The sequence below is a fragment of the Aythya marila genome (assembly GCF_965140915.1).
Source record: "Aythya marila genome assembly, chromosome: 15".
Lineage (NCBI taxonomy): Eukaryota > Metazoa > Chordata > Aves > Anseriformes > Anatidae > Aythya > Aythya marila.
In genome coordinates this window covers 10013990-10026861 of record NC_139056.1, presented here as the reverse complement: position 1 = coordinate 10026861, position 12872 = coordinate 10013990, and the positions used below count along the sequence as shown (strand labels likewise).

The following is a 12872-nucleotide window of genomic DNA, read 5'->3' as shown; positions in this document are numbered from 1 at the left end:
GCGGGCGGCCGGCGCCTGCCACGTTGCTGCCGGCGGCGGCGGCTCCGCGCGGCCCGGCCGGAAGGGGGAGAGGCTCGGCGAGGGATCGGCGGCGCCCGGCCATGGCCGGAGGCGGCCGCTGAGGGGAGAGGGAGCGGCTGGGCGGCTGGCCCGGGCCCCGCCGGGGGAAGGGAGAAGGGAGAAGGGGGCGCGATGCTGGCCGGCAGCCTGGTGGAGGAGTTCGAGATCCGCGAGGATGAGCCCTGGTACGACCAGCAGGACCTGCAGCAAGGTGGGGCGGCACGGCGCGGGGCGGCGGGGAGCGAGCAGCCGGGGGGGTGACCCCGGTGCTGTGACCCCTGGCGGGGCGAGCCCCGGAGGGGACAGGGTGGGCTCGGGCTGAAGCCGCCGGTGAGGGGCTGGGGGCGGTGGCAGCCCCGGCTCGCCTCGCCTCGCCCCGCCGCTGCAGCCCGCGGCTGCCTTTGTTCGCTGGGGCGAGGCGGGGAGGCGGCTGCCGGCGGCGGCACCTGAGCTGCGAGCGGCACCGGGAGCGGGGGGAGCTGAGGGCAGCCCGCCCTGCCGAGCCCACCCGAGGCGGTGGCACAGCCGAAAGGCTCCTGCGGACGCGATATGGGAGGAATGCGCGGCTTCCCTGAGAGCCGGCCGGCGTTTACTTCTCGGTACCGGCCCCGTGTGCGTGTTAAAGGGCCGGCTGGGAGCGGTGAGGTGCTGTCCTGCCACCCTGCCTCAGCCCCGCGCGGGTTTTAGGGTTTCACGCCGCCACACGCTGCTCTGCTGTAAGGAAAGGTGCGTGTGGAAGCCGTCCCTGGTTAAGCAGATTTTGTGCTGAGATCAGGCACCTGCCAGCAGGAACTTCTGAGACAGGAATAGGTCCCTAATTGTATGCTTTGGGTTTTAAATAGCTCGCTTCTCAACTATGTTTAGGGATTCTGAGCTCAAAAGAGATGTCTTCGTGGCTGTAGGTTATAAACCAATTAATTTAAGTAAGATCCTGAAACCATCCATGGTTTGCTGTCAAAAGGAAGAGGAGTTGGAAACGAGAAGACATGATATAACTGTTTTTACAACATCAGCATTTAGGGGAGTAGAAGACTTATAAGGCGAGTTCCTGATGCAGAGTGGCTGACTTCTTGCCTTACTGATGTTTAACTTCAAATTTTTTCATAGTTTAAATGACCATAAAATCACCACTTCGCTCCCTCCTGCGAGCCAGAAGACAGCAGTCCCTTCTAGAGGTCAGTGCGTTTTGAGGGCTGGTTCATGCTCTCCCAACAGTTGAACAGTCTTTTTCTGAGGATTATCTCTTACAAGCCCGAACGGAAGTCTCTGCTAGCCTTGCCAAAAGGGAAAGGAGGAAAATAATCTGATGGGCAAGTTGAAACGCAAAGTAGTTGCTCCTTCAGGGAGTGTTTGTAAAATGTTCCATTATACTCTATTCCTGCAGTCTGCAAGACACTTTTTATCCCTCTAAAACTAAGCGATACCAGAGTATGTAAACAGAGGAGCAAGATTGCTTATCGAGGTCTCTTTGTACTTTTCACAACCCAAACAATCCGTGCATGTCTAAGAACTGAGGAGCGTGTCTGTGAGAAAACACAGGTTTTTAAGCATTTAAGAAGCATCCTAAAACAAGCCTGTACTTCTTCTCAGGCTGTCTTTGAAACTGAAAATCAGGGTAAGGTTTCAGGCGAACTTCAACAGTCTTTGTATGCATCAAAAGCTTTTGCCTTGACAATGGAGGTGGGCTTCTCTGGCATGCTGCTGCTGAAAACAGAACGTTCGTGGAATTCTTCTAAGGATGGGAACAGCCATTCCTCCTCCTGCAAGATCCGTGTCTTCCTGCAGTGTGCTGACCTTTGGAAAAGAGCTCTTTTATGAGTGTTCTTCTTGCTTCTTGCTGTTACTTGCTTTAATAACACAGAGTAATCTGATCATGGAGGAGAGAATATACATCTCAGTAAGAAAAAGGTTTAATTTTACAGTTAAATAAACTTCAACCAGGCTTACATATACATCTTGCACTACTAATGCCTTCTGCTATTCAAAAGTACAGACTTATTTTTAGATGGAAAATTACCTGAATCATTTTGTTACGTGGGTTATGAAATGTAGAAGATAAGGGTTTTGGTACTGTCTTCGTCTTTTTCTCAATTACTGTAACACTGTCAAAGGAATTTGTGGGGAAGTGCTTGCAAATGAGGGCTTTGTAACACCACTGAAGACCTATCACTGAAATCCTGTTCAGCTTAGAGATTCCTGATGCAGCTGTTAAATGGCATGAGTAAGACTGATCAGGTTTATGAAAATCAGGTTCTTAAGATTTGTGCTTATGCAGTTTGCATTATTTAAAAACCTCTCTGCTTACATCTTCATGTTGAAAAAGGAAAAATGTGTAATTGCCTGTTGCAGGTTTTAACTATTAGTTTACATAAATTTTCCACAGAAAATGTAGTGTGCTTCTAGTATTATACAGTGACTAAGACAAATGTAAACTAACTTCTGTATCAGGAGAACATGTTCTACATCTGACTTAAAATTCCCTCTTAGGGAATATAGGGAGAAAAGGCATTTAATGTGGAAAAACAGATGCAAAGTAAACTCTTAATTTTAGGAGAGGCCAGATTGTTGCTGCCTTTTCTAGGGTAGCAGTTAGTTTCATTGCATGTTACTGAGCTCTTCCACTTGTCTTCTCCCCCTCAAAAACAAATTACCTTAATTACAAAATAGCATGCTTCTCCCCTAGTAACTCATTTGTGCTTCTGCCATGCTAATGAACAGATTGGGTGTATAAGTACAGTGACATGAATTCTATTATTCGCATTGTGTTCAAAGTGCTGTGTGGTATGCACTCCTTGATTTTGTAGATGTGGGGGCATTTAAGAATGAAACTATCTACTCCTAAATGTATTTAAACATCAAAACAAACTTTCACTTTGGGAAGGGAAATGGCAGCAAAATTCCATTATGTATTAAGTCTTTAACATAATCCTAAAATCCTCTCTAAAGCTCTTATTCTACTCTGTTAAAATAAAAGAATGGACTATTTAGTCTTTGCCTTGAACGATGCCAATATTGTTGACGGGCTTTAAAGATTGTGGGTGTTAGTAAAGATTTGTGTAGTATGAGAACTTGTGAATCAGGACTCTGTTTTATATAGGATGAAAGATGACTGGATTTGAAGACTCCAGTATTCTATAGAGTGATAGAACAAACAGCTTGGTGTTTGCTTTAGAAGTTGCTCTGTCCATGGATAAACAATATATGAGCTTTGTTTTAAAATGGGAAAATCTTAAGCAGGATGCCTTAAGGTCTTCTTATCCCAAATACTTTAAACCCTGGGAAAAAGCTCTAAAATCGGCTGTTTCTTAACAAGTGCTGTAACAATGAAAGAGCTACGTGAGGATAAACTGCTCAGTATAAACCAGCATGCAGTGGGGCTCCTAGTTCTATCAGGAACTTGGATGCAATGTGACTTGTTTGAAATAATTTTTGTGGAATTTAAGAATGTGACTTTAAGGTGGGAAACAATGCACTGGAGCTGTAAAGAATGTGTAAAGAATACCACAGCTGCTGTTTGTCCAAACTTGGACATCTACAGCTTACAGAGACAAGTGAACAGGAACATTTGGCTGTTAGGTCTGAATTCAGTCCTTGGTTTATGCATCTAGATCAAGTAATCATTTTGGACAGGCTGCCAAACTGAAGGTTAGCACAAAACAATCTTGGAGCAGCATTCTGTCTACTCCAGTGACTAGCTGATAAGGTAACTGGGAAAGGGCAGGAAAGAGGTAAGATAACATGTTAAAACAAGGCCATCTTAATCAAATGAAAATGGGATGCATTTTCTTGTCTTGCTGCAACTGCTGCTGATGCAGTACATGCTTTTTGTACCTTAATTTAAGACTTCTTGAATAGAATTTTTTTCTTGAATTTCCTTCTGTTTCCTTTCCTTCCCATTGGTGATGCCAGTCCCATCTATGAGCAAACTAACAAGACTGTCATGCGTGCAGGAGACAACATGGTCATGGTCCAGGTGATGGGAAGGAGGTGAAAAATAAGAGACTTTCAAAATCTGTTGGATTTTAAACATGTAATACCCTGCACAGAGTAATTACTATGGTAACCATAACACTAGATTGATTTCATCACATAATGTTGGATTTTAAATTGTGTGTGTCTGTAAAGACAATATTATAGAATATCTAGCAATACATAAGCTGTGGAACAAATATCAAGCCTCCCTTGAGAAAGGAACTGGGCGTTCAGATGATTTATTTCTTAATTCGAAACAACACTAGTCACCGCACCCTGGAGGTGATTGAAGATGACTGAAGTGAAATAGAGATTAAGTGCCTGGGAATAAATGACACTTAAAATGATGTTTTGGAGCACATAAAGCAATTGCTGTCTCCTAGGTTTATGAGCTTGAAAAGCAGAATAGCTACATTTCTTTATTAGTTTTATGTCTTTACATATTCTTGTTTCACCATAAAGTGTCTGCAATTTTAATTCACCGCTTTGATCCTGTGTGACCTGAGCTCCTTGCTGAAGGGGTAATGGGGAAGAACAGCAAAGCAAATGAGAGTGCAGGCAGCTTTGGCCCAGGTCTAGCCTGATAAGTTTGCTTTTACCTTTACTTTTCTAAAACACGACTGTTGTAAACATCGTGAAATGTAGTTAACAGACACCTCAAATAGAGATGCTGGTGCTGTACTGGGCAGGTGGAAGGAAGTGAAGAGAAGATGGCTGGCTGTGTCTGTAACATGTGTACACATGACTTCTTTTGTAGATCTTCACCTTGCTGCTGAGCTTGGGAAGACACTACTGGATCGAAATACCGAATTAGAGGAATCTTTACAGCAAATGTATGCAACAAACCAAGAGCAACTGCAGGAGATAGAGGTAAATATTTAAGGAACCCAAGTGTTAAAGCATGTAACCATGCAACAAAATAGCACATAAGTTAGAAGATCTGAGTTTCTTGACATCTGATTGACACTTTCAAGACAATCACTGAGCAACTTTTAAGTACTTCTGCTACCTCAATAACATAGATAGGCTTTGATCATTGTTAGACCTGTTTGTCTCAGCAATGGAGTCTTTGTGCCACTAAACTTGTTGGATTTGTTTTATATAATGACAAAGGACTTGAGTTTTATACAGGAAAAGTTATTTCAGGTGTCTTATTGCTAAACTTTGCTCGTCTTAATTTCGTATCATTTGACCTCTTATGATAAATTACTGCACTGAAATTTGACTAAAGCATGAAAAGATTTGAGTAAAATTGGAGGATATGTACTTCTGTTAAACTGAGCTGTGGTAAAGGGAACTAAAGTAAAGTTCAATTAAAAATCAGCAAGAACAAACATTTAACTAGTACCTAAATACAGGATGTAATGGGTATATGTTTCTGTAGTTACGGGGTAACGGATCAGAACCACCCTCTGGAAACGCTCAGCTTTGTTACTTGATGGAAAAACCTAACCATTTTTGGCAACGTCTTTTTTTAACAGTGCTTATGTTCTTGCAGACATAGCATTTGTCAATGTAACGATTTTCATCTATTAAGAGGGCAATGCATGGTCTCTAATAATTAAATTTATTAAATATTCAGTACTTCTCTAACTGACAATATAATGGAAACGTAGTCCAGCATTTTAGTTTCATTCTAGTGTGAATCACAGGGACCAGCCTGTGACTGGTGTATGCTAAATTCTTACAAAATATGAATTAATCTGTGTAAGTAGAACTTGCGCAGTTACAGAGTGTTTTTGTACAGCTGCAACTTAAGACTTAAACATTTATCGTTGTTATGAAGGTGCTATACAAATACTGCTCTACTTAAGGTATTCAGAAGATGTGCAGATGGGATGCTTAGAGACATGGTGTAGTGGCAGACTTGGCAGTGCTAGGTTAACGGTGGGACTTGGTGATCTTAGAGGTCTTTTCCAACCTGAATGATTCTATAATTAGACATATTGTTGGAAGTGTTTAATACAGTTGCAACATGTTTTGAAATAACGTAACTTTGCAGTCTCTAAGTGCTATATCTGTGCCTCTGTGCTTGATGTTTCCTTATCTTCCTAATTCTTAACTTGCTCGTCTCTGCAAGCAGAAGGTGGTCTTTCAGCTGTTCTTGGAGCTACTTTGATCAGGTTTTGACTAGCTTTTTTTAGTGCAAATAAAGTAATGAAATTCTTTCTACCCCCTGCCTCTATCCTCCCCAATAAATCCACTTCTTACAGGTAGCGAACTCCAGAACTACTTCTTACAATGATTAAAGTCATTCTCAAATATGGCACTACCTTTTCTGAACTGAAAAGGAAGGGTCAAAGGCTTTTGGGATGCTTAAGATTATAGCTGGTATATTATATACTAACATATTAAGTGCTTTACAGCCTTGGATCATTATATCTGACCTCTGTGCTGACATGTATGCCACTAATGAATCACTGTAGATGTAATAAATGCTGGAGTGAAAGGGCAACTTTATTGCTGTCTGAATATTAGTTCTCGGCACTCAGACTTCAGGAATACTGACTCTCCTTTATCATGCAGTGGAACAGAAGTCTCAGCTGCTGCTTCATGTTAGGTGCTCAGTTGCTGGGGAGGTGGAACAAATGCAAACTTCTAAGGTGTTACCACAGCTGTGCTTTGTTTTCATGGCCTGGTTACAGCAGGCCAAATTAATACCAACACTAAAGATATTGGAGGGACAAGGTGGATTAAACTGGTGCTTTACATCTTCCATTCAGCTAAACCTTCTGCAAAACCCCACTGTGAGAAGTGGGAACATCTAATTCTGGTACCAAAACCTTGTTTCTGTGCTTAGTCTTGTATTGCTGAACAAAATCTGAAGATCTCTAGCTCCTTCTGAGAGTGACCAATAGGGAAAGTTAATCTGAAGTGGGTCACATTGAGATTCTGCTGCTAATCCATAAACTATTTTTGTGTAAATCCTCTGTCACGTGCGTACAGGCTACAGAAGGATCTAGCCAACTGCTATCGTGTTGATCTTCTAGAAGTCTGTATGTAGCAGTTGCTAGTCCTAGATTAATTTATAATCTGTTCTTAAATTGCCTAAAATGTAAACCCATCAATCTCTCTTAAGGAGGTAAAAGGTTAAGTAGAACATTAGAAGTTTTCAGTATGTGCCTATGTAAAGAGAGGTAGATCTGCCTCAAAGTCCAATGGGTGTTCATACTTACCAGTGAGTAGCATGTAGTAAGAATGTATTGTAAGAAGGAAATTCTATATAACAAAGTATTTCAGAACTAAAGGATTTTTGTTGTTGTTGTTCTCAAGCCTGTTTAAAACAAACTTGTTTCTTTTTTGAACTGTATCAGTCCTACCATATGTGGGACCATATAAGGCACTTTAATTAAGAGTCTTAAGTTATTGTTAACTTCTTATGCTGAGAATTCCAGGCTTTCTGAAAGTATTCTAGACACTTAACAGGCTATTTTGGTAACTGTAAGACTAAAGAGGATTTAAATGAGACCACTTTGTGTGTTTTATTAAAAAACAAAACAAACAAAAAAACACAACCTCTTGGTATTACAGTAACTGGAGTTCCCTATGAGAAATTAAAGAGTGAATCCAAAAGTTTGGTTGTACTTCCTGACACACAGTAGTCCACAAACTCTCTTAAGTGTGACCACAATCTAAATTGTGTTTTGCTGAACAATGCTTCTTCAAAATGGAAAAATATAGGCCAGTTGAAAAAAGATATAGATAGTGCCACCCAATATTTCAGTTTTAATGCTAAGAAAACTGTTGGGTCAACGTCATTACAAAACTTCTGATGGAGCCCACTGCAGCTTTTAGAAAGACTCAATGGATAGTTAAGGGCTGTGTTGAAATTGGGATTTGTGGCTGTATTAGTGATGACTGCACTACAGACAAACCCAGTCAAGAAGGCATGGGTACTGGCTAACAGCTTAGCTGCAGCAAGGATAGATAAAGGAAAAAAAAAAAAAAACAGCACAAACAAACCAAACTCATCTGGGTGAAAGGCTGACTGATCAGTCTGTGTTGACCTCAGTGACAAAGCAAGCTACCTAGCTGAGCTCTGATGGTACCTTTACAAGTGTATGTTTTCCAAAGGACCCACTGGAATCTCTATATTTCTGAAACGTAGTAGTTCTTTTTATGTGTGAATAGAAGTGTAGAACAGTAGCTCTATCTGTGATTCAAGTGCAGACTAGTAACAGCAGTATTGTCTTGCAGTATCTCACAAAGCAAGTGGAGCTCTTGCGTCAAATGAATGATCAACATGCAAAAGTCTATGAGCAGCTGGATGTGACAGCAAGAGAACTAGAAGACACTAATCAAAAACTAGTTGCGGAGAGCAGAGCTTCACAACAAAAGATACTAAGGTAACAAACTTAGGCTAGATCCTCTTTTCTCCCCTCTGCTCCCAACTGTTAATATGAAAAAGAGTAGACCAAGCATGTTTGTACAGTTACTGAATGGCTGTTTCTGTCTAGTGTTGTTCTACAACACTCTTAAATTGGTAACTTTAAAAGTGTTTTGTGGCCAAAGAGCAGTCTTCAGAGGAGAAATTGCAATATGAGGTAATGAGAACTTTTATCTTGTGTCCTTGACTGAACAGTCAGATGTTTTAACAGCAGTCCTTCACTTTTAGCTTGACAGAGACTATTGAAAATCTGCAAACACACATAGATGACCTTCAAAGACAAGTAGAAGAACTGAAGAAGTCTGGACGAGGCCGGATGAGCCATGAGAGATCTGACCAGCCAAGATCAATGCACAGCTTCTCGTGTTTGAAGGAGCTGTATGACCTTCGCCAGTAAGACTCTTGTCTTGCATACCAAATAAAATACTGAAATTATTTTAAGCAAAGTTTGAAAAACTAGAAACAAGCACAGATGTCAAGGAAGCTAGCAGAAAAGCATCTTATGTTCACAGCTAGCAAAATATCTCTGCAGTCCTGCATTGTGTGGTGTTGCCACTGCAGTGGCATGCTTCTGGTTGAAGACTGTAATAGCCTTTGTGGAAGATGAACTGTACATTCCACTCTCTTATCTTGAAAGGTTCTGCTCCAAAGCTTCTAAGCATATAAAATCATAGCCCAGGAAGTCTACAAGGATTTGAACCTCCTTCTTTTCAGTCAGATAAAGTGCAAACAGATAATTACTAAATAAACATCCTAAACAATCTTTTCTGTAACTTACTCTTTTCTTGGATGTCTGTGGGCATCTTGTCTTCAAGATGGAATAAATGCAGTAGATTTGCTGAATTTAAACTGGTTAAAATGGTGCCTGGAGCTCTGGGCTGCTTCTTAGTTTTGAGCAGTTCTACCCAGCTGAACTGCTTTTGTATGCCTATCAAAAGTCACCTGGGGTAAAAACTCAGTCTAGCTTCAGTCCTAGAAGGTAATGTCAGAAATGAAGCACCTTTACAGACAAGGAGAACAGGCTCTTTTGTCTGCTCTTCCAGTACTACGTGGAAGTAAGACTGCAAAATAAGCAATCTCTGTATCCAAGTGTTATTTCTTGACATTTTGAAAGATAGGCATGTGGCTTCTTTCAAACTGCCAAAGGCTTGTGGCTACAGAATTGCCTTATCTTTTTTTTGAAGCTTGTTTCCACACTCAATAGTGACACAAGTTGTAAGAGTGGAAAGCTGTGGGAAAAAGATCTGAAGGGTCAGAAAATATTACATGATACATGAATTTTTTTAAAAACTTAAATTCTAGACCTAGTTATTCAGTAAGCTGATCTGTAACTTGAAACTGTTAAAAAGCTGCCATTCTGCTAGAGGGGGAAGGCTTGATGGCACATGAAGTATTTACAAACTCCCTTTGTGATTATTAAGTGGACTGATAGGTTAGCAAAATGACTGCTATGTATATTCTGAGATATGTTAGCATTCAGTTTAAGTCTGTCATGAGTTACCTAGGACAGGAAAACTTTAGGTGTGGTCAGCTGTATTTCCTAGATTTCATAATACTTTTGTGTTTGTTTCTGCAGGTATTTTGTTTACGATCATGTGTTTGCAGAAAAGATAACTTCAATGGATAGTCAGCTAAGTCCTCTAGAAGAAGAAAATGAGAACTTAAAAAAGGCAGTTACAGTTCTGCAAGCCCAACTTAACCTAGAAAAAGAGAAGAGGATAACCATGGAAGAGGAATATAGTCTTGTGGTAAAAGAAAACTGTGACCTTGAACAGAGGCTTGCTGATATAGACTTGTATCGGGCTCGTGCAGAGGAGTTGGAAGTGGAAGTAGCTGAAATGCGCCAAATACTTCAGTCTGAAAACACATTCCATAATGCAGAGAAATTGGTGCCAGAATCATTTTTCATTTCATTCAAGGAATCCTTAGAAAGGGAGCTTGGTCAGAGCCCAGCAGATGATGGACTTCTGAACGTATGTGAGCTTGACAAGAAGGCACTGAAGCGGAGCAGTAGTGAAACTTTCCTAAGTAGCGCTGCAGGAGGAGACATTCTAAGGGGCCACGAAGAAACGTGTATTAGGAGAGCTGAAGCTGTGAAGCAGCGAGGAATCTCTGTGCTTAATGAAGTTGATGCTCAGTATAATGCTCTGAAAGTGAAGTATGAGGAACTTTTAAAGAAGTGTCAAATCGATGAAGATTCTTTGAAACACAAGGCTGTACAAACACTGAAGCAGTATTCCAAAGACCTTAACGTGGGAAATACCCAGTATGATCTTTCAGCTAGCAATCAAGAATCCACAAATGTGGAGCTAAGTGACTCTCCTGCAAATGCTCCTCCTGAATATAAAGCACTCTTCAAGGAGATCTTTAGCTGTATCAAAAAAACGAAGGAAGAAATAGATGAACACAGATCTAAGTACAAGTCCCTCTCTTCTCAACCCTAACACTGGACTTTCTGATGACCCATTTTCTGTTGATGACTAATCTCTTATTCAAAGAGGGGAAAACCTTTACACAAATGTCAAAAGACCCCTTACACTGTTTCTTTTAGCACTCAAAATGAATGTTTTCAATTGGTTTGTAGACATGTAGTTAACAAGCTGGCTAGACTAGCAGTCTCCTTGTACCTATGTAGCAATAGATTTGATGTTGTTTAGCACTGTCACACAAACCAGTGGTTGGAAAGCAAACATCATAGCTTAATACTACACTACTTCATACTACACGATGTCTGTCCAGAGTAGTAATTGCCACTAGTTTCCCTAGTCCACTTCATATTAACAGAGCTAAGAAACCTGTTCAGTACTTCTCACAAGGAACCAGGCTATAAGCTTTTATTTGCTTGCAGGTGATGATCTAGCCCTGTAACTATGTAAAATGATGTAGAAAATGAACAAAAACAGAGCCCCTGACCAGTATCATGGGCAGCCTCTCCTTGAGTCTTGAGAACGAAGTGAACAGTCTAGCTGAACTTGCTTTGACAGGGAGGTGGAGAGCACGCACAGCAGCTTGCGCTGTGCTTGGTTTAAGTGAATACCACCTTCTCATGTGCACTAAGCTCTCCCACAGGTTGGTATAAATGTCTTACTGAGAAAGGATTTGACAAAGTTTGTGTGGCTTTTAGGTATGGTTTCTTATATAGGGAACTTTGTCTTAAGGCAAGATACTGTGAATTGATTACGTATGTTATTTGGGACCTACTGTTCTTTTTTTGGTGGAATGCCTGCAAAGTGCATACATGTGTGTATTTGGTAAGATAGAAAGTTGCAATTTAGCTGTTTAACTTTAGCAGTAGCATTGACATAGTGGAATAGCTTTTAAGCCTACCTACCACAAGCTCCCAGTGCTTGAAGGAGACAGGTCAGGTAAAACCTTATATGGGTTTGTCTGTTGCTTCCAGTGGACCTATTCCATGCTGCCTACGGGGTGGATGTAACACTGCCAGAACATATCCTTCTGAAAACAGGGGCCCATGTTCTTGTTCTTCCTCTCCTTCTCCACTCCCTAATAATAAGTTCATAGGTTTTCAAATTCTGGAAAACAAAACATGAAGATGTTCTTTAAAACTGCTTTGAAGTGTCAAGAATGGAAAGCAAAAGCTAAGCAATCAAGGAGAAAGAGGGCACCAGGAGAGGCGACATCCTTCTTATAAAGTGTCTCATAACTTAATTTGTTCAACTGTTCTTGGGAACCACCTACTTATTGCCTTGTCTGAGTTGCTGCAATACACCAAACAGTTGAAAGTGTGTTGACAATTTCTCAGCTCTAGTTCAGCTGCTATTACGGTTCTGTCTGCCTTATGTACCCTGTTAAGCTTGTGTATAGTTGTCCTTCAGTTGCAGTATTAAGACTTCATTCATATTGTGGGAATTTCTCAAAAACATGTTGCATTCTTTAAAATTATTTAAAAATGGGAATCTGAATGTTGTGAATATTTTTCTAAGCAAATAAATAAGCCAGTCAAGCTACGTGTGTAACTAGTAATTCTACTTATCTGTGCCAATCAGGAAACTGCAGATGGCACCTGCACTATCTAGTCTTGCAATCTTTCCATGATAGCTCAGACAGAGTTCCCATTACATTTGCACTAAAAAAAAATAATAATAAATTGCACTTAAAGGAAAAGGATAGGTGTGTCTGGGATAGAAAACCAGAGGCAACTACATGGTTTCTATTTCTTTCCTTGGGGTGATTTGTCAGGGTTCAAAAAAAGGTGTTTGAGGGGTGAAAGACAGGAAAGCTTTTCTTCTGCCATTAGGTTAACTATATTGTTACTGTTTCCCTAATAGTTAGGTCCTCATCTAGAGACCTGCTGCTGGAAAGGAGTACCCTTAAAAGAGAAAGCTGTAATGCTGTTAGTCACAAGCCCTTTCCTGCTGACACTGCTCGCCACTTCAGGGGAAGGGGATCCACACCTGTGAGACCAGCAGTTATATAACAGCAACTTAGAATT

The 12872-nt window shown here is 41.0% G+C and overlaps 1 protein-coding gene across 2 annotated transcripts; it reads left to right on the top strand.

Annotated features, from left to right (window-relative positions):
* Nucleotides 1-48: 48 nt before the first annotated feature.
* On the top strand, nucleotides 49-10864 carry CDR2 (cerebellar degeneration related protein 2). Of its 2 annotated transcripts, none has more exons than XM_082772280.1 (5): nucleotides 49-271; nucleotides 4790-4902; nucleotides 8230-8378; nucleotides 8648-8812; nucleotides 9996-10864. In XM_082772280.1, the coding sequence occupies exons 1-5, from the start codon at nucleotides 193-195 to the stop codon at nucleotides 10861-10863; spliced, it is 1374 nt and encodes a 457-aa protein (XP_082628406.1). In that variant the 5' UTR covers nucleotides 49-192; the 3' UTR covers nucleotide 10864. The 2 variants fall into 2 exon arrangements, with proteins under 2 accessions (XP_082628406.1, XP_082628405.1); XM_082772279.1 differs by having other exon boundaries at nucleotides 147-245.
* Nucleotides 10865-12872: the final 2008 nt, after the last annotated feature.

What these genes read in the sequence shown, in the direction of transcription:
- CDR2 (XM_082772280.1), top strand. Translation starts at nt 193, where the DNA reads ATGCTGGCCGGCAGCCTGGTGGAGGAGTTCGAGATCCGCGAGGATGAG. An exon ending in TCACAACAAAAGATACTAAG is followed by an intron (nt 8,379 to 8,647) that starts GTAACAAACTTA and finishes CTTCACTTTTAG; the next exon opens with CTTGACAGAGACTATTGAAA. An exon ending in GAGCTGTATGACCTTCGCCA is followed by an intron (nt 8,813 to 9,995) that starts GTAAGACTCTTG and finishes TTGTTTCTGCAG; the next exon opens with GTATTTTGTTTACGATCATG.